General features: G+C 39.6%; 1 protein-coding gene across 1 annotated transcript; it reads right to left on the bottom strand.

Annotated features, from left to right (window-relative positions):
• Nucleotides 1-2,706: 2,706 nt before the first annotated feature.
• On the bottom strand, nucleotides 2,707-20,666 carry LOC141167065 (uncharacterized). The gene is made up of 12 exons (XM_073654405.1): nucleotides 20,488-20,666; nucleotides 12,641-18,814; nucleotides 12,150-12,263; nucleotides 11,574-11,686; nucleotides 11,017-11,087; nucleotides 10,774-10,898; nucleotides 9,886-9,945; nucleotides 8,353-8,521; nucleotides 7,637-7,804; nucleotides 5,217-5,290; nucleotides 4,996-5,051; nucleotides 2,707-3,753 (listed from the first exon to the last, which is right to left on the bottom strand). The coding sequence occupies exons 1-12, from the start codon at nucleotides 20,543-20,545 to the stop codon at nucleotides 3,706-3,708; spliced, it is 7,230 nt and encodes a 2,409-aa protein (XP_073510506.1). The 5' UTR covers nucleotides 20,546-20,666; the 3' UTR covers nucleotides 2,707-3,705.
• Between the last annotated feature and the right edge of the window lie 1,682 nt (nucleotides 20,667-22,348).

The raw sequence follows: 22,348 nt of genomic DNA, 5'->3' as shown, positions 1-22,348 counted from the left end.
CCTGTACAGACTAGAAAGACTCTAGCAGCACAACAACAAACACCATTTTGGACCTGGCTCCCTAAAAGGCTGTCAGGGTGTTTTCACATAGCTCCTGAGGAACCAGAGGGGAGACTGCAACAAATTGATAACAAGGGAAGAGTGTGAAGTAAGATATGAAAACCTAGGGTGAGAAACTAAAAAAAATTCAAATAAGGTAGAAAGGGAAAGCTAAGTAGAAACTAAAAATAAAGGAAGATGTATAATTTCCCAGACACCTAACAGTGGTAAAAGGAGAAGGTGCTGGGAGGAAAAGCAACCAGACTCACTCCAAGAATACAACTGGAGTTTACCAAGCAAGGTAAACCACTTAACTGAAGGACTGGTACTCCTGAACTCACATCCACCAAGAGGTAAAGCCAGCAAGGAAGTACAGTGAAGGGTGAACCAATAAAATCCCACGTATAATGTGATAGGGCAAACCAAAATGGGAAAATGAGAAACACCTGGAGAGGAGCAAACCAAGAAAGGAAAACAAAGACAATAGAAACTATCAGCATTTGGACAGGATAAAAAGGGCAAATACTCAGCAGACCGAGGAACTGACCACGAAGCAACAGGTAAGTGGATCAAATCCCCAAACTGAGTTGTGAAAACAAAATTATATTGGTCATAAATGCTAGGCTAAATAGTCTACAAGCTTATTTTTTGTAGAGTTAAGTGGTTCACTTGAAATTTAAATTCTCCAGCTTTGCTGAATTTTTCCCAAAAATTTTCAACAAATAAATTTGATGGGAATTACAGTACTGAAAAGCTTCTAATTGAATGGAGAATACATGTATAAAAATAATTAAAATATTATTTTATAACTTGCACACTTTGTGAGCTAGACAGTAGTGTTTAAATATCTTTTTATGGAGATTTTTATTCCGGACTTTAAAAAAAAAAAGTTATGGCATATCCATCTCACAAGCCAGGAAGCATACTTTCTGTGACACACAAGCCTTGGTTTCAGGTTTTGGCTTACTAGCAAAATAAACACTGAGGGGTTTAACACAGTCTTCCTTGTTTGCAGCATGTGAAAAATAATAAAAGATTGTTATTAGGTTGCTGTTACTGCAGCATATCTCAGATCAATCAATTACATCACCCATAGTGACTATACAGGTACAGAACTTCCTAGTATATCATTTGAATCATTGAATTACTATTCACAGAATGAGATTACTACCCTCTGAACTGTAATTAAGCACTGAAGTAATACACCACTATAAGATTAAATGGCCAATACATAAAAGCGTTTACTCCATAAAACTGTTGTAGAACACTTTGAATAGTTGCAACATATTTTGCACAATACAGAGTTGCGCAAAAAAATTACAACTTCTGGAATTTTTACACGAGTCTCAAATATCTTGGCCAAAATGGGCGCAGCTGAGGATGAGCCATGCTAATGCACTCCCATCAAATTCATGAAAAATGGCAGCATTTTAACTTTCAGAAATTATATCCCGTTCCTTGACTGTGGAGAGTAAGTATGGTCACAAACAAGGAGAATAAAAAGGTGGACAGGCCCTGCATATACAATAGGTGTCATTTTGTCACGGGTGTGTCAGGTTTAACAGGCAGTCATTCAGGATCCGGCTGTAGAAGATCACTGAGCTTGGCTTTGCGGATACCTTCTTGATCCTTTCGTCATCTCTCCCTCCCTAGGACCCAGTGGTGATCTCCACTTTCTGCTGCTAATTAACACACCCTTGCTGGATCTTTAAATACATTCAGTTTTTCCAGAGTTGCTGGTGATAGAGTAAAATCCTTTGTTCAGGTCTGGAGTTCGGCTGGATTCTCCTTGGAGTTCCTTTGTGGATTGTAGTCGTGATCTCTCTGGTGTCTTCTGAAAGCTAAGTGCATCCCCTTGTCTGTCTCCCTGGTTTGTCTTTAGTTGCAGTGGGGCTGACTAGTACACACCCCTCCCCCTCCCTACCTAGGGCCTAGCTCTAGGGTTAGCCAGGACTAAGGTATCCTGCTCGGCGATAGGTGCAGGACGTATTTAGGGATTATAGGGGAGTCAGGGTGTTGTTTAGATCTGCTTAGGGATTTCCACTCCCTCTTTCCCTAGAGGCTGGGCTTCCCCCCTTTTCCCGTCACCATACGCTGGGTTCTTCCCATACCTAGCATGACACATTTAGACAGTAACTTGTGACCAAAAGACCGCCTGAACAACAACAGGTCGAGTGAACTGAACTTAGAAGAATAAATATATATAATTTTTCCAGCTTTTCTTTACTAATTTTATATATATATATATATATATATATATCTTTTTTTATATTATTTCAGGATATCAATCATATTCTGTAATGCTATCACAGATGTAAAGTGTAATCACAATCCACAATACATGCCACCTCTATTCTTGAGCTCTTAATGATTGACTAAAGCAAACACTAAAGGGCACCAGGACTTATTTATGTAAGTTTATGACAATAGTTTACTGGCCATTAAAAGCTATATGACGGCACACTTTAGAAATAGTTTCTAAACTTTGGTCAAGTTGAAATAGGGTCAGCATTTAAAAAAACAACAATTAATCCCTGGGAAGAAAAAAAGAAGAAAGAATTTAACTAGTCTTAAGACTTTAATTCTTAAGTATTTATTAATATGCAATGAAGTCATATAATATATGCAATGATACAAGTATATATATAAATATATAAAATAAAATATTATTACATAGCAAATTCATAATTTAATAAATATAAAATAACATTATTAAATATGTTACAAAATATATTTTATATACAGATACAAATGATCATAGTCATGGAAGATTAAAGTGCTTTAAACTTATAAAATGTTTATTTCCATAGAGATTTCATATATTTTTTTAATAAGTTTTTGTCACAATTAGCATTTTTGTTCTTGAGTTGCTTCAATACTGAAGAGATTCACACTTGAGAATATTTTTTCTCATTTTGTACAGATTTTACAAATGACTTAAATGTTGTATGTTGCGATGAAGATTAAGTAAAAAAAAAAGTCTTTTTATTCTCTCTCATCCTATCTCATCTCATGATTTTGGTGACCTGTTCAACCTCTGATAACCACTATAGATATGGTGGGGGATAGACAAGAACGGGAACAGACCACCCATTTGGAATGGAGTCAATACGAGTTGGTCCTTATTTATTCTCTGATGTTTGTGTTCTTTATGATCCATCAACTATTATTATTTGTTACATAGGGCTTAAGGTTAAATTAAGGCAAAAGTAGCCATAAAAAGCAATGACACCATTATTTTTACACTTTCTCCATAAACTTAACTCCAAATCTTGAATCATGAGCCATTGGGTAGGGACTTGAGGAACGTGAGATCTTGAATGACCTAGAGTTTTATTCATACATTTTTTTGGAAAACTAGGATCTAGAATTCATTGTATAAAATAATATATATTCACAGAACTCCAACCATACAGCCAACCATTAAACTGACAAAAGAAAACTCTTGTGCAGTTGAAAAATGAAGAAGACTCCAGTCTTTGAAGGACAGCAGAACATCCAGTCCATCCACATTTGGAACCGAGTCCTATAATGTGTCTCATGTTCATTAACTCTTTTTGGCTCAGTCTTTGAGACATTTTGTCATGACCTAATACATATTTCAGTTCAAGTGACAGGACAACAAGATATCTTATTGGAATGTCTTGAGGTCTTCAAGTGGTTCACTCAAAAAAGTTTTCCAGCGGGCACAACATTAGGCCTTGGTACAGTCACCTGAAACAAAACAATATAATATCAGCTTAAGCTTGGATCAAAGCTAAATATGAAACAAGTATTAGTATTTTTTTCCTAAACTATTACACATTGAATTGAACAATCTTAGTACAATGTACGAATATATGAATTTGTTCTTGTTTCATTGCTTTATTGCAATTGATTGTAAAAAGTTTGTACATTTTGCTAATAAATTGAATTTCTAATTGAGGTTGAATAATGTTGATTGACTTTGTATTTATCTGTATAATAACATATTTTAATTGTGACCTATTGTACTTTTTGCTCTTTGATAATCTTAGTAACTTTTTCTCCTTTTTTCTCAAAGCTCTCCTTTCATTTGCTGTCATGTGTTCCTCGAGTAAATAGCTCGATCTTAGAGGAAGAGAGTAGGGATTCTGGTGCCATCTATTGGAAGTAGCAGTCATAGAAGTCAATATCCACCCTTTAAAGAGCCTTGCTACATAACTTAGGATATACAGACAAATCAGAACCTACTTTTGTAAACATGTTTTGAGAATTTTGAGGCTGGCTAGGTGAGTAGCCTTTTGCAGAGTTCTCTGGACTAAAGTTTCTACTTGTGGAGAGTGCCGAGCAGGTGTAGGGAGACTTTTTGGTCATGCAATGTTCTCTTGGGAATTTAATATGCAAATAGCCTCCTCATAGAGGAAGATTTCAGGGGCTCTAGTGCCACCTTTAAGAAATATCAATCCTAAAAGTCAATATCGTCATTTTAAAGGGCAATACTATATGACTTAGGACCAAAATCAGGACCTCTATTTGCAGACACATACAGGTACATATATGGTGGCTTCTATTGTCATATATACAGATGATCCCTTCTTTTCCTATCCTCCTGGCTTGACTCAAGAAGAGTAATGTAAGATGACTAGTTTTGGAAAAAAAAAAATTTGAGTTACTCACAATGGCCAACAGAGTAATATTTTTTTAAGCTGTCATGGCACCAATCTTGTGATATTTCAAGCCAAGAGGAAAGGTGACAAATGTTTCAATTAGAAAACCAGATATAGGATACTGAGGTGCAGTTGTAGCCCAAAATATAAGAAAAAATCTGTATTGTAAGTGACAAATAGCAGATTTAGCTTTACAGTATGGGAACTTAGTGCTATGAGTCTGTCGATGACACCTGCCCACTATTTTCAGCTTTTTGCACCGAAGAGTGGTCATATGAAACCACCCTTAAACTGACTAAATTCTTAACGAGTATCCTTAAATTCTTACCCTCATGCTGGTATCTACTTTCTCCAGGTCTGGATGGAAGATTGAGCCCACAGGAGCTGAAGAATTTGAACAAACAAAACAATTAATTCAAAGTGTACCATTTAGCTAATCCAAAGCCCTTACTGTTCCCTCATCTTTGTATCTTTGTACCCTAACTTTCTCTGGTGATTTTTGGATGGCACGCGTTAGCTCGGCAGAGGAACTGTTATCGGAAAACTCACCACTGGCACTGTCGTTAGGACCTCGGTTTTCCTCCTCCCATCCCTCCTCATACCACCGATTCTCGTCTATTAACCTGTCAAAGCAGCAAAAAAGAAAAAGTTAAGTACAACTTGTACAAATGGTATATTTCAAATACCATTATCTCTACTACTCTTACTTTCCCTACTGAAATTATGTTGACCCCTTGCGCTATTACTGCTCTGTTACTAAAACCACTAGTATTAATACTATAACTACTAGTGTTACAATTAATGTATTATTATCACTGCCACAAACATTACCAATTTTACAAGTACCGCTATATTTGTTGCCAATTTTACGGCTATCCATAGAAGTACAGAATGCTTTTACAGTTCGACTACTAATACCACTGAAAGTAATTTTTTAGCTTAGTTACTACTATTATAACATCTGTTACCATTACTTTACTAGAATCACTACTAAAGTTTATTTTACTATATTACTATTATTACTGCTGCTATTACCACTGCTCTTATTACTGCTACTTTTACTTCACTTATCACTAACGTTATTGTTACTGCTTTACTTTTGTTAATAAGAAAAAAATAATTCTGCATGTTTTTCATCTTGATTGTAATTGGAGGCGGTATTAGAATTTCACATTAGTCTTTTTTTTTTAAGCCGATGCCATTTTCCATTTTATTCCTCTTTCACTTTTTCCTCCCCTTATTCCAAGAGCCATAACTTTTTTCTTTTTTTTTCTGCTTATGTTTTTTTGCAAACTGAGTTATAATTTTGAATGACACCATTTATTTATCATAATATATAGTAGAAGATTGCAAAAAAATATTCCAAGTCTGGCAAAATTGTGAAAAAAAAAAATTCTTGCAATTCCGCCATTGTTTTTCAGATTAATTGTGCAGTAATTATGACTGCAGTGATACTAAACGTGTAAAAAAAATCACTAAAAAATAAAATGGCCTTCTGTTAAGACCATAATGTTTTCATTTAATTTTTCTGTTGGAGCTTTGCAAGAGCTTTTTTTTGTGTGGCGAGCTGCCATTATTGGTGCCATTTTGGGGTACATGTAGCATTTTAATCAATTATTTTTGCATTTTTGTGAGGTGGAGGGTGGGAACTGTGGTGACAAAAAAAAAGCAAAATTCTGCCATTTCTAATTTTTTTTGGTCTTTTTAGCTTTTACAGCATGGATTAATTTTATTTGCTAAAATTATGGTTTCTTATGGAACTCAGCCTATGGCCTACCGGATGAATTGTTGGAAGCCAGAATCCGTTTGTCAGGATGTGAGCTTAGATCTCGAGAATCAGAAAAGGGTGAAAGCAAATCGGAAAGGATTTAAAGGAGATTGTTTAAGGTGATATTTTTTGATGCGTCCAATGAATTAGTATTAACTTCACTTGGTTGTACTAGATAGACCGCCCCCCCTCATGTTAAATATTCACCATGTGCTGATACTGAAATACATGACTTTGCTATCATTGATGAAAGTTGGCACAAGGGCAACATACTCTGAGACATTGTGAAGTGCTGAGTCAACGGGAAGGATCATCTTTGTGTGGCTATAAATTACGCCATTGTTTAACTTGACGTGTACACTAAGTGATTAATTGAGTTTGTGAGTCTACGGGCCATATAAGAATAAAGATTATCTCTCAAGGAATTATTAACGCAGCCATCAAGTCTCACTTGTAGATTAAGATTGAATTCAACTAATATGAAATGTGTCACCCCCTTGAGGCTTTGTAGAAAACTGCAGCTCAATCATGTCACTCACTCCATTTTTAGGGCAAAAAAAAACTCTCCTTATATACAAAAAAAGGTTCTATCACTTTCTAAAAAGCTAAGTTGTATGTTCATTTACGTTTTTCACTAGTTCATTATTTTTGCCATTGGATGAAAAATTCATTCATTACTTGTTGCTTAACTTTTCACATTTATTTCATGCATTGAAAAAAATAAATTACAACACATATTTACTTTTATTTTACTTTGCGATTCTCTGCTTTGTGAAAGTCATAACTTTCTTTAACTTTTTAACATGTCTTTTGGTGTCATACTTTTAACAGGAGTGCTAATGCTTTTATTACTAATAGTAATCCTAATACTTTTTATTTTATACATGAGGGATTTTTGCCTTTCATAACATTATATTCACTACTTTGTGTCAACATCTGCCCAATACCCAGATGAGCAATGACCTATGAAATAAACGGAAAGTTCGGTGATTGTCAAGATTCAAGACCAATTATTTGTTTCTACAAGATAAAAATCCCTAAATAGAACAGATACTTTCACCTGTAAATATTATTAATTTCTTAACTTTTGTTTTGAAATTTCAGGTTAAGGTCAATATTTTATTGGGAAAAAGTTTTCAGTCCAACTTTTCTTGGAACCTTTTCTTAATCAAATTGGTGTCTATGTAATAGAAACACTCACTTTTCTTTGTTAGATAGTCTCCGACGACGGTATAAGATGACAGCTAGAGCAATGATAATAACGAGCAACACAAATAGCCCAACAGACACTCCTGCATATACTCCTGGTTTACTGATGGCCGTCTGACAGCGGTCTCCTGAGTACCAGTAATCGGGCGAAGTCTCACAACTAAAAGAAAAAATGAAATGAGTTAAAGAAATGTGAAAACCATGAAATAAAGTTATTTTTTAAGGCATTTTTAAAACGGTAGTATAAGATTAGAAAACTATGTCTGCTCTCTTTTTGGAAAAAATCAGGCATGTATTTTTTAGTCATTCACATGCACCACAATTGATTCCATTCATTACTGAGGATAGAAGGGGTTACGAAGTTATCCAATTTTGGGGAATCAATTTGTAGTGGCCACAAACACAAAGATTTGGTTACTATCGGATGTATGCTCTTAAAATTTGCAGTATTGGGACATTCATCTTTTCGTGAAGCAAATGGTGCACATTTTTGATAAATCTTTATCAAACACTATGTTTATATTGATTATTCTTAGTACAGAAGAATTTATTTGTATTTAATATATTAACCAATTGGAAAACAATGCTTAAAAAATTTTACTAAGAAAACAAATCGTTGGGAAGATTCACCAAAATATCACCATACGGTTCCTACTTTGACCATGTTTAGATTTAGCTTAGAAAGAAGAACAAAGATAAATCACTTACTAGCAATTTGATCCTTGCTTTGTGACAGAACATTGTCCTTTGATACAGTTAATAGGATCTTTGCTATTGTCACTGCATCTGGAAACGCAAATTATCTTTCCTGAGACATTGACCGGACTATAATATTGTTGAATGTCTTCTGGGATGTTGATTAATTTCGAGCAGATTTCTGGAAGAATTAAAACAATAAAAAGTGCTTAACAAGAGTCAATTTATATAGGTATTCAACATAGACTTTACTGAGGACCTGAGAAATGAAAAATGAGGCCTAAGAAATAAAAAAAAAACATGTTGAATATTTGAATGGTCTTCATCAATTTTTGATATCCCCACACCACTTGGCTCATTACATAGACATTTGGAAAGTAAACGGTACATTTTTTAAAAAAAAAAAAAAAAATTTGGAAATTTTCTCCTGACAATGGAAACATTTTAGACAAAAATAATGGAATGCCATATTAGAAAACTTGGTAAATAGAGATGTGCCAAGCTTCCAAGATTCAAAGTCGGCAGATCACTCGAATTTGACAGAAAAATTCAACTTGCAGCAAAGTTATTTGATGCTAAATGAGGGCGACACCCCAAAGCAAAATATGCAAAAAAAAAATGAATACTCACTTCAATGATCATCTGTCTCACCATTCCTGAAGCTTGCTCTCTGGTCCTCCATTACTTTTCTTTTACATCTTCTTCAGCCTGCTTCACTCACACTTGGACGTCATAGTGTTACGACTTGCAACGCCTGAGGCTAAGTCAGCTTCATGGGCTTAGCTCTTTGTGATAACATGATATGGGCTTCGATACATGGCACAAGACATGATCTCAGAGGCCCAACAGGTACCAGAAGGCCCAATGTAAAGTGAAGCAGGTCAAAAAAGATGTTAGCCCAAAAGAAGCCTAAAGAAAGAGGCACGAAGAACTGGACATGATGCGTTGGGGCTATCAGAAGAGGTGAGTGGTGATGATTAGTAATTTTATTTTTACGATTTTGCTGGCCATCTACTGTTCAGCAAATTGGCGACTAGGTGCCCCCATTTTTCAAATTTTGCACTTAGCAAATTGCAAAAAAAAATTATTTTCTAGTGAATCTGAATTTTTGTAAAATTTGAGGAGACTTCAATTCTAGTAGAACAAATTTGGTCATCTCCTTTGTTAAAATTTCAGTCAGTGATTTTAGTTTTTACTGGATATATTGAATTCTTGCCTCATAATTTTTCCCATAGACATGTAAGATACAAAATAAAAACACAGAGTTAAACAATTGGATGGTCTTCCCTAAATTCTTTAGTCATCACATTTTCAGGAGATAGACTATTGTTGGATTTATTTTTCATGACGATAGAGGCGATCAATTCTCCAAGAACAGACACAACTAAGACACTGTGGTTTGGGGGCAAAGCATCATAAAGAAAAATGATGGAAGTCTAATTTATTAGGGTGGTCACTCTCGTGGTCAGTGACTCTATTGTCTACTGGTTACTCAAGCTTCAAATTATCTCATATGCTTTAATTTTCTCCTTATTTTATTCTTACCTTTAAAATCGAGTGGAACAGGTTGAACATTTACTGTATTTGGTTTGAAGCATAAAGGTACTGCATAACAGAGAAGACAAAAAGCATTACTATTTTGGCTCTGATGCTCTTTTATCTTGCCAACAAATATACACTTCTTCTTCTTCTTTTCATTATCAAGAAGATGACAATCTAATAGATTGTGTAAAATTTGAAACAATTGCACTCAGAAGAAAAATTAATGGAAAAAGTGAGACTATCAGGGAAATATCCTGATGTAATGTCTAAATATTCTCCCTTCTTAATGAATAAAACTAGTCAATTTGTGAAATAGCAAAAAATGCATGTACTTAGGCCCAAATACATTCATTTAAGTAAAAAAAAAAATTCTCAAAAGTTGACGACTCCTTCTTGTTAGCAACTTCTGATATCAAGTGAGGCGCCCCAAATAGGTAGGTTTACTTGACATTTTTATAATGTGCATGAACAGTCAGGTGTTATCCATTCAAAAACACCTAGCTATTAGTGATGAACGAGCATGCTCGTTACTCGAGATTTACGATCATGCTCGGGTGTTTTCCGAGTATCTTCGGTGCGCTTGGGTGTTATGTTTTGAGTCGCTCCGTGTGCATGATTTGCGACTGTTTGACAACTTTAACACATGTGAAAAATGGCATGTATTAAAGCTGTCAAACAGTCGCAAAATATGCACACGGAGCGACTCAAAACATAACACCTGAGCATGCTCGCCGAAAGGGTTAACAGAACATGCTCGGTCACCACTACTAGCTATTGACAGACGGTTTTCACCCTTTTGGACTGTATCAACACAGAGCAAGGATTCAAGGAGGTAGGAAGACCATAGACAACATGTTATGACTTATGTCTAATATTCAATAAGATCCTTACCAGTTCTTGAGTCAGATGTGCAGTTTGTGTGATTTAAAAGTGTTGTCACCTCATCAACAATTTCATTGTATTCATCAGCGTAAATTTTCAGCAATACAATGTGTTCAACAATGATACTTCCTTTCCTGGGATTAGAGAATACAGATACAATTCCTTATTATATGCATAAGCTCAGTGCTTTAATAACTCCCCACATGACTTTAAAAAATGGCAGGTGACTAAATCTATCTGCTGAATACTTACGTTAAGCTGATGACTTCCAGACCTTCATAGCTTCCTTTGTAATGTGGAGTTTCATTGTAAAGTCGTGCCATCTATAATACAATAGTCAAAATATACATTAAGACACAAAAGGTGAATAAGAAAAATAGTTGTATAACTTGGTCAAATCATCAAGGGAACATCACTATGACTAAGAGGAAAAACAAAATGTAAAGAAAAATCTTTGAGATGACCACTCCAAAATTTCATAAAACAATGGTTTTCTAGAGAGGTTGGTCTACCCAAAGAAGAAGAAGAAGACCAATTTATAATATTATAGAACTGAACTTGTCAACCTGATGAACTTTTGGAGAGATTTCATAAATAACCTAAGTGATGGAGACAATTTAATTATTGTATGTTTTAAGGGGATTTTCAACACGTTCTCAAAGCAGCTTGGTTGAATGGTTTCCAACACTTTGAAGTTTGAAAAATGGACTGCTGCGGAGTCTTAAGCAAGGCATTGAGCACTGCTTCGTGAAAATTGCCAATGCAAAAACAAATTATGAGAGAACCTTTGGAAATTTTTATCAGCTCACCTGCTGTTCAAATCGGGTTACAAAATCGGCGTATTCTTTTGAGTTTGAATCGCTTAGCCCATCGGTAAATTCTTCAACCACAGTAACCGCAACATTAACTGTGGCATTAACAACTGTAGTGAAATAAAAACAGTTATTAACTTTCTAGGAAGTTCATTGTAGAATATATATCCTCTTGAAAATGTTAAAGGAAAAGTACAAATGCTATAATAAAAAAAGCAGTGCGGCCTGTAGGCTAAACATAAACATTAGTGATGAGCTAGTATGTTCTGTTAACCTTTTCGGCGAGCATGCTAAGAAACAGGCATTCCTCACATGTTGAAAAGCTTTCAAACAGTCACAAATAATGCACACAGAGAGACTCAAACATAACACCCGAGCACCTTGAAGATACTCGGAAAACATCCGAGCATGCTCGTAAATCTCGAGTAACGAGCAAGCTCGCTCATCACTAATAAACATCTATAATACTCATATCTATAGTGGATGTATAAACCTAGGTTTATTCCATTATTTGTAAAGTATATTTTCTAGATTTTTAATAAGTTCAATTATATTGAAAGCACTAAAAAATACCTGGTCTGATTTCACTAAAGATGAATTCACAGAAACTACCATAGAAATTTGATCCACAAATACACTTATTCCCATCGTGGTACCCATCATTCTGACAGTTCGGGGTGACAACACCTACAAATATTAAAGATATGATATTCTGTTAGAAGCATTATGGCTAGGATAGGGAGGCGGTGAGTTTTCTTTTCAGTTTTTAACCATCTTTAAATTGTATATACCTTTTTAAAAATTAATAAAATTAAAAATGTACAGTTTTTTGAGAAGACCATGCCTTTATCTAAACCAGAATTCTAGTGATGGCATCATCATACTTAACCCATATGTGCTTTCATGAAAAACATTTAATACAATTTTGAGTGGTAACCTCAAAAAGGTTTCCCTGAAAGTGGTTAATCCCAGAAAGGAACATAAGCCTTGTTAGTGTTATCGAGAATATTAATATTATTTAAATTCAAATATCAAAAAGATGAGAAAATATAAATTTTATCTACCTGGCCGTGTAGTAGGAGCTGTTGAAGCAATCTTTGCAGTGGTTATTGTATAACCACTGGTAGATGGTACTGCTGATGTAGATGATCCAGTGATTGTAGGCCCTGCAGTTGGAGTGGACTCACTGCTGCCTGGTTCTGCTGATGTGGATGATCCAGTGATTGTAGGCCCTGCAGTTGGAGAGGACTCACTGCTGCCTGGTTCTGCTGATGTGGATGATCCAGTGATTGTAGGCCCTGCAGTTGGAGAGGACTCACTGCTGCCTGGTTCTGCTGATGTAGATGATCCAGTGATTGTGGGCCCTGTAGTTGGAGAGGACTCACTGCTGCCTGGTTCTGCTGATGTAGATGATCCAGTGATTGTAGGCCCTGAAGTTGGAGTGGACTCACTGCTGCCTGGTTCTGCTGATGTGGATGATCCAGTGATTGTAGGCCCTGCAGTTGGAGAGGACTCACTGCTGCCTGGTTCTGCTGATGTGGATGATCCAGTGATTGTAGGCCCTGCAGTTGGAGAGGACTCACTGCTGCCTGGTTCTGCTGATGTGGATGATCCAGTGATTGTAGGCCCTGCAGTTGAAGAGGACTCACTGCTGCCTGGTTCTGCTGATGTGGATGATCCAGTGATTGTAGGCCCTGCAGTTGGAGAGGACTCACTGCTGCCTGGTTCTGCTGATGTGGATGATTCAGTGATTGTAGGCCCTACAGTTGGAGAGGACTCACTGCTGCCTGGTTCTACTGATGCGGATGATCCAGTGATTGTAGGCCCTGTAGCTGGAGAGGACTCACTGCTGCCTGGTTCTGCTGATGTGGATGATCCAGTGATTGTAGGCCCTGCAGTTGGAGAGGACTCACTGCTGCCGGGTTCTGTTGTTGCGGATGATCCAGTGATTGTGGGCCCTGCAGTTTGAGAGGACACACTGCTGCCTGGTTCTGCTGATGCGGATGATCCAGTGATTGTAGGCCCTGCAGTTGGAGAGGACTCACTGCTGCCTGGTTCTGCTGATGTAGATGATCCAGTGATTGTAGGCCCTGTAGTTGGAGAGGACTCACTGCTACCTGGTTCTGCTGATGCGGATGATCCAGTGATTGTAGGCCCTGTAGTTGGAGAGGACTCAATGCTACCTGGTTCTACTGATGCGGATGATCCAGTGATTGCAGGCCCTGCAGTTGGAGAGGACTCACTGCTGCCTGCTTCTGCTGATATAGATGATCCTGTGATTGTAGGCCCTGTAGTTGGAGAGGACTCACTGCTGCCTGGTTCTGCTGATGTAGATGATCCTGCGATTGTAGGCCCTGTAGTTGGAGAGGACTCACTGCTGCCTGGTTCTGCTGATGTAGATGATCCAGTGATTGTAGGCCCTGTAGTTGGAGAGGACTCACTGCTGCCTGGTTCTGCTGATGTGGATGATCCAGTGATTGTAGGCCCTGTAGTTGGAGAGGACTCACTGCTGCCTGGTTCTGCTGATGTAGATGATCCAGTGATTGTAGGCCCTGTAGTTGGAGAGGACTCACTGCTGCCTGGTTCTGCTGATGTGGATGATCCAGTGATTGTGGGCCCAGCAGTTGGAGAGGACCCAATGCTGCCTGGTTCTGCTGATGTAGATGATCCTGTGATTCTAGGCCCTGAAGTTGGAGAGGACTCACTGCTGCCTGGTTCTGCTGATGTGCATGATCCAGTGATTGTAGGCCCTGCAGTTGGAGAGGACTCACTGCTGCCTGGTTCTGCTGATGTGGATGATCCAGTGATTGTAGGCCCTGCAGTTGGAGAGGACACACTGCTACCTGGTTCTGTTGTTCCGGATGATCCTGTGATTGTGGGCCCTGCAGTTGGAGAGGAGTCACTGCTGCCTGGTTCTGCTGATGTGGATGATCCAGTGATTGTAGGCCCTGCAGTTGGAGAGGACTCACTGCTGCCTGGTTCTGCTGATGTAGATGATTCATTGATTGTAGGCCCCGTAGTTGGAGAGGACTCACTACTGCCTGGTTCTGCTGATGCGGATGATCCAGTGAATGTAGGCCCTGTAGTTGGAGAGGACTCACTGCTACCTGGTTCTGCTGATGCGGATGATTCAGTGATTATAGGCCCTGTAGTTGGAGAGGACTCACTGCTACCTGGTTCTACTGATGCGGATGATCCAGTGATTGTAGGCCCTACAGTTGGAGAGGACTCACTGCTGCCTGGTTCTGCTGATGTAGATAATACTGTGATTGTAGGCCCTGTAGTTGGAGAGGACTCACTGCTGCCTGGTTCAGCTGATGTAGATGATCCAGTGATTGTAGGCCCTGTAGTTGGAGAGGACTCACTGCTGCCTGGTTCTGCTGATGTGGATGATCCAGTGATTGTAGGCCCTGCAGTTGGAGAGGACTCACTGCTGCCTGGTTCTGCTGATGTAGATGATTCAGTGATTGTAGGCCCCGTAGTTGGAGAGGACTCACTGCTGCCTGGTTCTGCTGATGCGGATGATCCAGTGAATGTAGGCCCTGTAGTTGGAGAGGACTCACTGCTACCTGGTTCTGCTGATGCAGATGATTCAGTGATTGTAGGCCCTGTAGTTGGAGAGGACTCACTGCTACCTGGTTCTACTGATGCGGATGATCCAGTGATTGTAGGCCCTACAGTTGGAGAGTACTCACTGCTGCCTGGTTCTGCTGATGTAGATAATACTGTGGTTGTAGGCCCTGTAGTTGGAGAGGACTCACTGCTGCCTGGTTCAGCTGATGTAGATGATCCAGTGATTGTAGGCCCTGTAGTTGGAGAGGAATCACTGCTGCCTGGTTCTGCTGATGTAGATGATCCTGTGATTGTAGGCCCTGAAGTTGGAGAGGACTCACTGCTGCCTGGTTCTGCTGATGTAGATGATCCAGTGATTGTAGGCCCTGCAGTTGGAGAGGACTCACTGCTGCCTGGTTTTGCTGATGTAGATGATCCAGTGACTGTAGGCCCTGTAGTTGGAAAGGACTCACTGCTGCCTGGTTCTGCTGATGTAGATGATACAGTGATTGTAGGCCCTGTAGTTGGAGAGGTCTCACTGCTGTTTGGTTCTGCTGATGTAGATGATCCAGTGATTGTAGGCCCTGCAGTTGGAGAGGACTCACTGCTGCCTGGTTCTGCTGATGTGGATGATCCAGTGATTGTGGGCCCTGTAGTTGGAGAGGACTCACTGCTGACTGCTTCTTCTGATGTGGATGATCCAGTGAATGTAGGCCCTGTAGTTGGAGAGGACTCACTGCTGCCTGGTTCTGCTGATGTAGATGATCCAGTGATTGCATGCCCTGCAGTTGGAGTGGACTCACTGCTGCCTGGTTCTGCTGATGTGGATGATCCACTTATTGTAGGCCCTGCAGTTGTAGAGGACTCACTGCTGTCTGGTTCTGCTGATGTAGATGATCCAGTGACTGTAGGCCTTGTAGTTGGAGAGGACTCACTGTTGCCTGTTTCTGCTGATGTAGATGACTCTGTGATTTTAGGCCCTGAAGTTGGAGAGGACTCACTGCTGCCTGGCTCTGCTGATGTGGATGATCCAGTGATTGTAGGCCCTGTAGTTGGAGAGGAATCACTGCTGTCTGGTTCTGCTGATGTGGATGATCCAGTGATTGTTGGCCCTGTAGTTGGAGGGGACTCACTGATGTCTGGTTCTGCTGATGTGGATGATCCAGTGATTGTGGGCCCTGTAGTTGGAGAGGACTCACTGCTGTCTGGTTCTGCTGATGTAGATGATCCAGTGATTGTAGGCCCTGTAGTTGGAGAGGACTCACTGCTGCCTGGTTCTGCTGATGTAGATGATCCAGTAATTTTAGGCCCTGTAGTTGGAGTGGACTCACTGCTGTCTGGTTCTGCTGATGTGGATGATCCAGTGATTGTAGGCCCTGCAGTTGGAGGGGACTCACTGCTGTCTGGTTCTGCTGATGTGGATGATCCAGTGATTGTGGGCCCTGCAGTTGGAGAGGACTCACTGCTGCCTGGTCCTGCTGATGTGGATGATCCAGTGATTGTGGGCCCTGTAGTTGGAGGGGACTCACTGCTGCCTGGTTCTGCTGATGTAGATGATCCTGTGATTGTAGGCCCTGTAGTTGGAGTTGATTCACTGCTGTCTGGATCTGCTGATGTAGATGATCCAGTGATTGTAGGCCCTGCAGTTCGAGAGGACTCACTGCTGCCTGGTTCTGCTGATGTAGATGATCCTGTGATTGTAGGCCCTGTAGTTGGAGAGGACACACTGCTGTCTGGTTCTGCTGATGTGGATGATCCAGTGATTGTAGGCCCTGTAGTTGGAGAGGACTCACTGCTGTCTGGTTCTGCTGATGTGGATGATCCAATGATTGTGGGCCCTGTAGTTGGAGAGGACTCACTGCTGCCTGGTTCTGCTGATGTAGATGATCCAGTGATTGTAGGCCCTGTAGTTGGAGAGGACTCAATGCTGCCTGGTTCTGCTGATGTGGATGATCCAATGATTGTGGGCCCTGTAGTTGGAGAGGACTCACTGCTGCCTTGTTCTGCTGATGTAGATGATCCAGTGATTGTAGGCCCTGTAGTTGGAGAGGACTCACTGCTGTCTGGTTCTGCTGATGTGGATGATCCAGTGATTGTAGGCCCTGTAGTTGGAGAGGACACACTGCTGTCTGGTTCTGCTGATGTGGATGATCCAGTGATTGTAGGCCCTGTAGTTGGAGAGGACTCACTGCTGCCTGGTTCTGCTGATGTGGATGATCCTGTGATTGTAGGCCCTTTAGTTGGAGAGGACACACTGCTGTCTGGTTCTGCTGATGTGGATGATCCAGTGATTGTAGGCCCTGTAGTTGGAGAGGACTCACTGCTGCCTGGTTCTGCTGATGTGGATGATCCAGTGATTGTAGGCCCTGTAGTTGGAGAGGACTCAATGCTGCCTGGTTCTGCTGATGTGGATGATCCAATGATTGTGGGCCCTGTAGTTGGAGAGGACTCACTGCTGCCTGGTTCTGCTGATGTAGATGATCCAGTGATTGTAGGCCCTGTAGTTGAAGAGGACTCACTGCTGTCTGGTTCTGCTGATGTGGATGATCCAGTGATTGTAGGCCCTGTAGTTGGAGAGGACTCACTGCTGTGTGGTTCTGCTGATGTGGATGATCCAGTGATTGTAGGCCCTGTAGTTGGAGAGGACTCACTGCTGCCTGGTTCTGCTGATGTGGATGATCCTGTGATTGTAGGCCCTGTAATTGGAGAGGACACACTGCTGTCTGGTTCTGCTGATGTGGATGATCCAGTGATTGTAGGCCCTGTAGTTGGAGAGGACTCACTGCTGCCTGGTTCTGCTGATGTGGATGATCCAATGATTGTGGGCCCTGTAGCTGGAGAGGACACACTGCTGCCTGGTTCTGCTGATGTAGATGATCCAGTGATTGTAGGCCCTGTAGTTGGAGAGGACTCACTGCTGCCTGTTTGTGCTGATGTGGATGATCCAGTGATTGTAGGCCCTGTGGTTGGAGAGGACTCACTGCTGCCTGGTTCTGCTGATGTGGATGATCCAGTGATTGTGGGCCCAGTTGTTGGAGAGGACACACTGCTGCCTGGTTCTGCTGATGTAGATGATCCTGTGATTGTAGTCCCTGTAGTTGGAGAGGACTCACTGCTGTCTGGTTCTGCTGATATAGATGATCCAGTGATTGTAGGCCCTGCAGTTGGAGAGGACTCACTGCTGCCTGGTTCTGCTGATGTGGATGAACCAGTGATTGTGGGCCCTGCAGTTGGAGAGGACTCACTGCTGCCTGGTTCTGCTGATGTGGATGATCCAATGATTGTGGGCCCTGTATCTGGAGAGGACACACTGCTGCCTGGTTCTGCTGATGTAGGTGATCCAGTGATTGTAGGCCCTGTAGTTGGAGAGGACTCACTGCTGCCTGGTTCTGCTGATGTGGATGATCCAGTGATTGTAGGCCCTGTAGTTGGAGAGGACTCACTGCTGCCTGGTTCTGCTGATGTAGATGATCCATTGATTGTAGGCCATGTAGTTGGAGAGGACTCACTGCTGCCTGGTTCTGCTGATGTAGATGTTCCAGTGATTGTACGCCCTGCAGTTGGAGAAGACTCACTGCTGCCTGGTTCTTCTGATGTGGATGATCCAGTGATTGTAGGCCCTGTAGTTTGAGAGGAGTCACTGCTGCCTGGTTCTGCTGATGTAGATGATCTAGTGATTGTAGGCCCTGAAAAAGACGAGACATACTTATAGGTGGTTCAGACATAGCTCGCATATTAGAGGTCAATATTATTATCAATTAAACATAATGGTTGGGGGTGTATGGAGGATACAAGTCTTGCATTGGGGTCCAGAGATCATATGTTGTTCTTTCCAAAAGAAATGTCTACAAAACAAATTGTAGTCTGCTACATTTGCAGTTTTCATCTGTGTTAAATTTTAAGGTCTGTAAAAAAAATACATTCATACACAGCTCTAGTGTTAATGAATGGAAACTCTCCTATGTGCCAAGTTGCCTCCTGTGAATGGAGACATCTCATCTTGTTCTCAGCTTGGATGTGGCTGGATAAGTCTGGCGATTCCAGACTGATACATTGTAGCAAATTACAGATTTGTGCAGCTTTTGATTTGATTAGCACAGAACAATGTCCATACAAGTGTATCCATTTATCTGCTAAGAGCCAAACTATGTATCTGCTGGATGTCTATGAATGGAAAATGGAGTGTTCACATTCAGTGTCATCAACCTGAGATCATGAAAGTTCTAAGGAATTCAAACATAGAAGGACCAATTCATCATTAGGCAAGTTTTGAAGTCCCTTTTCTCTTTCTGTCTTGAGGTATTGGGGATTGGAGTGTAAAAATGTCGCAATTGATGAATATGGCCAAAACATCTGGAAACCCCAAACCTTGCCCTCAATGGCAAACATAAAAGTAAGTAACAGGTGAACACGTGTAAAATAGATTTAAAAAAATGGTCAAATTGAAAGAATAAAGTGCAAATAGAGAACATGTGAAAATGTCTCTAATGCAATAATGAACCAGGTCCTACATTTTAACAACCATAAAGGTTCATTTACTCAATAATAATAATCAATTCAATAACTTTACCTGCAGTTGGATGCAAAACTCCTGATACCACGTTGCCCCAAGTAATAAAGTGACTCTGCTACAGCTGCTAATTATTTCCAGAATCAAGAACCCAAATTTCATATCGGAAAAAAAAATCCCAATATGATATAATGTTCACACACACAAATATAAAAGTCCTGAAGAAGGACTCTGATGACCCATATGCTACAAATGCCAGTGTTAATCCAACACCTGGTCCATGTGAAGAGATGGAGAAGTGACGCCACAAAGTTGCTAATTTTTTTTTCATGGTGGTCCTGGAAATAGGACCTCTTCTAATTTGACCAGTCTTTATGTTTATAGTAATACCCCTTGGATATGATTAATGCCGTACTGATATTTTTGAGCTTAATTATCAGCAGCATATCAATGTAGCAGCAAAATATATAATAGCATGTACGGATCTACCAGAACTGAGTTTGTCATTTGCCATAATGTGCTATTACAATCATTTACGATCCATGCAGGGCTGCGTTACATTTACTGCATTATCTCAGTTCAGCAGAGAAGAAAAAATCATTTTATGTCAAGTTCAGCCCTGATATATCTCTACCATGATCCTAAGCCCATGTAGGCTGAATTTTAACACAATTTAGGACAATGGTCTCCAACTTGTGGCTGTTGCAAAACTACAACTCCCAGAATGGTACAAACACAGCGGGTTGTAAAATTTCAAAAGGTATGACATTTTTGGATCCCTCTTTCTTGAGATATACAGTATTTTTACTCTCATAGACAAGCCGTAATATAGCAAAAAATAAGACTCACCGATCACAAGCAAAGACGCCAATATCAGGGCGGCGGATCTCCGCAAGATCCCCATCATTCCGAAAGATTCCGAACTTGTATGGCTAGAAATCTCTTGTATGAATATGCCAATGGAGTGAGAGCCTGTGAGGTATCTGCTCTCTCCTTTATAGATAATAATAGCCCACGACAAACACTGGGATTTATACTGTAGAATGTGACGTCAGCACAGAGGGAAGAGCCTAAGCACTGATTCTAGGAGACAGTAAAAAGAACACGCTTTACAATACGTCACACTACCAACTTACGTGATCGATGAGTTAATAAGGGACAAAGTACAGCTTCAATAAACAGTTACAAGTCTGATAACTAGAACTACTAAACTCCTCCGACTATCCCCATTGATGTAGCAGAGTTGAATTTGTATTTGATCTTATTAATGTGTATTACTTTCATCTGCAGTCCTATGTAAAACCTTGACACCCAGGCACAAAACTGATCATGCCAGGAGAAGCCACAGTAAGTCAGACATTTCCTATGCTGTTGCTAATGAATGGAGGTCTATCCAAGGCATTGACTGCTAGAGTGTATGGTGATTACTCTTTTGCTGGGTTCTTTGGTGAGCTAGAAAAGCATTCAAATAAAAAAAATAACATTATACTCACCTGTCCCATGTGCTGACACTGGCTCATGGAAGGGAGTCATTAGCAGGAGGCCCCTTATATGACCACCATATGCCTTACGATGGCATAAGGGCAGGGGTTGGCTTCATGAGACAACTTTAAGGCGAGGTAAGTGACAAAATCAGCTCTGCTACAACTGTATGTTGAGTTATACATTTTATATATCGATAAAATATCATGTAAAAATCTCTATATAGTTTATTTTTATGAACATAACAATGTTTGTGCTAAGTAACAATCGAAATTGCTTAAAATAACGCAGTAACTAATTTTATGCTACTATATGCCACTTCATATATGCCATATATATATATATGCCATTTTATAATTTTTATTGCTACTAATTGTTTTAATCCTTTGTTGCCCTTTCTTCATTCTGAAGGTCCACCAAAATGTGATACCTATTTTCATTTTCACGTTAATTCAAAAATATTATTTGTTAAAGACGTTTTTTTTTAAAATTACATTTTAATGCATTTTAACAGATTCAAGCAGTCTCACAGTAGATATTAATAAAAGTAAATTTTATCTTCATTTTATAATAATTCATTCTTTCATATTCAAAATGTTTTATTACTTAAAAATCTTTTCTCTATGTTACACTTTAGTTCTAAGTTATAAGAAATTTATTTTCATTTGTACATTTTTTTCTTTTATTAATTTGTTTTGTTCTATTTCCCTTTTTTATTTACTTATTTCATTTTTAACTGCTTACATTCCCGTCTTATTTCCTTAGGTTTATTAAAAATAGTAAATAGAATAAGAATTTTTAATAGATATAGAAATATATAGAGCGTTCGCAATTAACATTTTTTTTTATGGCCCCTTTTATTAAGTTATATTAAAACCACGATTATTTCTTATAATTACAGCAAAACAGCAACAGGCCATGACCCAAGTGCAACGTGTGAACATAAAATAAAAAAAAATAAAAAAAAACTGAAAAAAAAGAAAACATCAAACCATAGCAAAACCACCATCCATTATATTCCAGAGAATGATGTCCGCAAGCCTTCAGGATAGATTAGGCTCTGCTCAGGGTGGCAGGTTACAGATATAAACCAAAGCAAATTTTGCACTTATTACAAAAAGTTATTTGCTGTCAGTGAATGCAGGAATTCAATATTTATATTCACTTGTACATATCTAATGCTTTTCACAGCTGAAGAATTGTTATAATCCTATCCAGGCAAGACAAT

The sequence above is a fragment of the Phyllobates terribilis genome, unplaced genomic scaffold, assembly GCF_046119375.1.
Source record: "Phyllobates terribilis strain yellow unplaced genomic scaffold, ASM4611937v1 Scaffold_11__3_contigs__length_659146591, whole genome shotgun sequence".
Lineage (NCBI taxonomy): Eukaryota > Metazoa > Chordata > Amphibia > Anura > Dendrobatidae > Phyllobates > Phyllobates terribilis.
The sequence above is the reverse complement of the archived record's forward strand: the minus strand, read 5'-3'. Positions and strand labels throughout refer to the sequence as shown.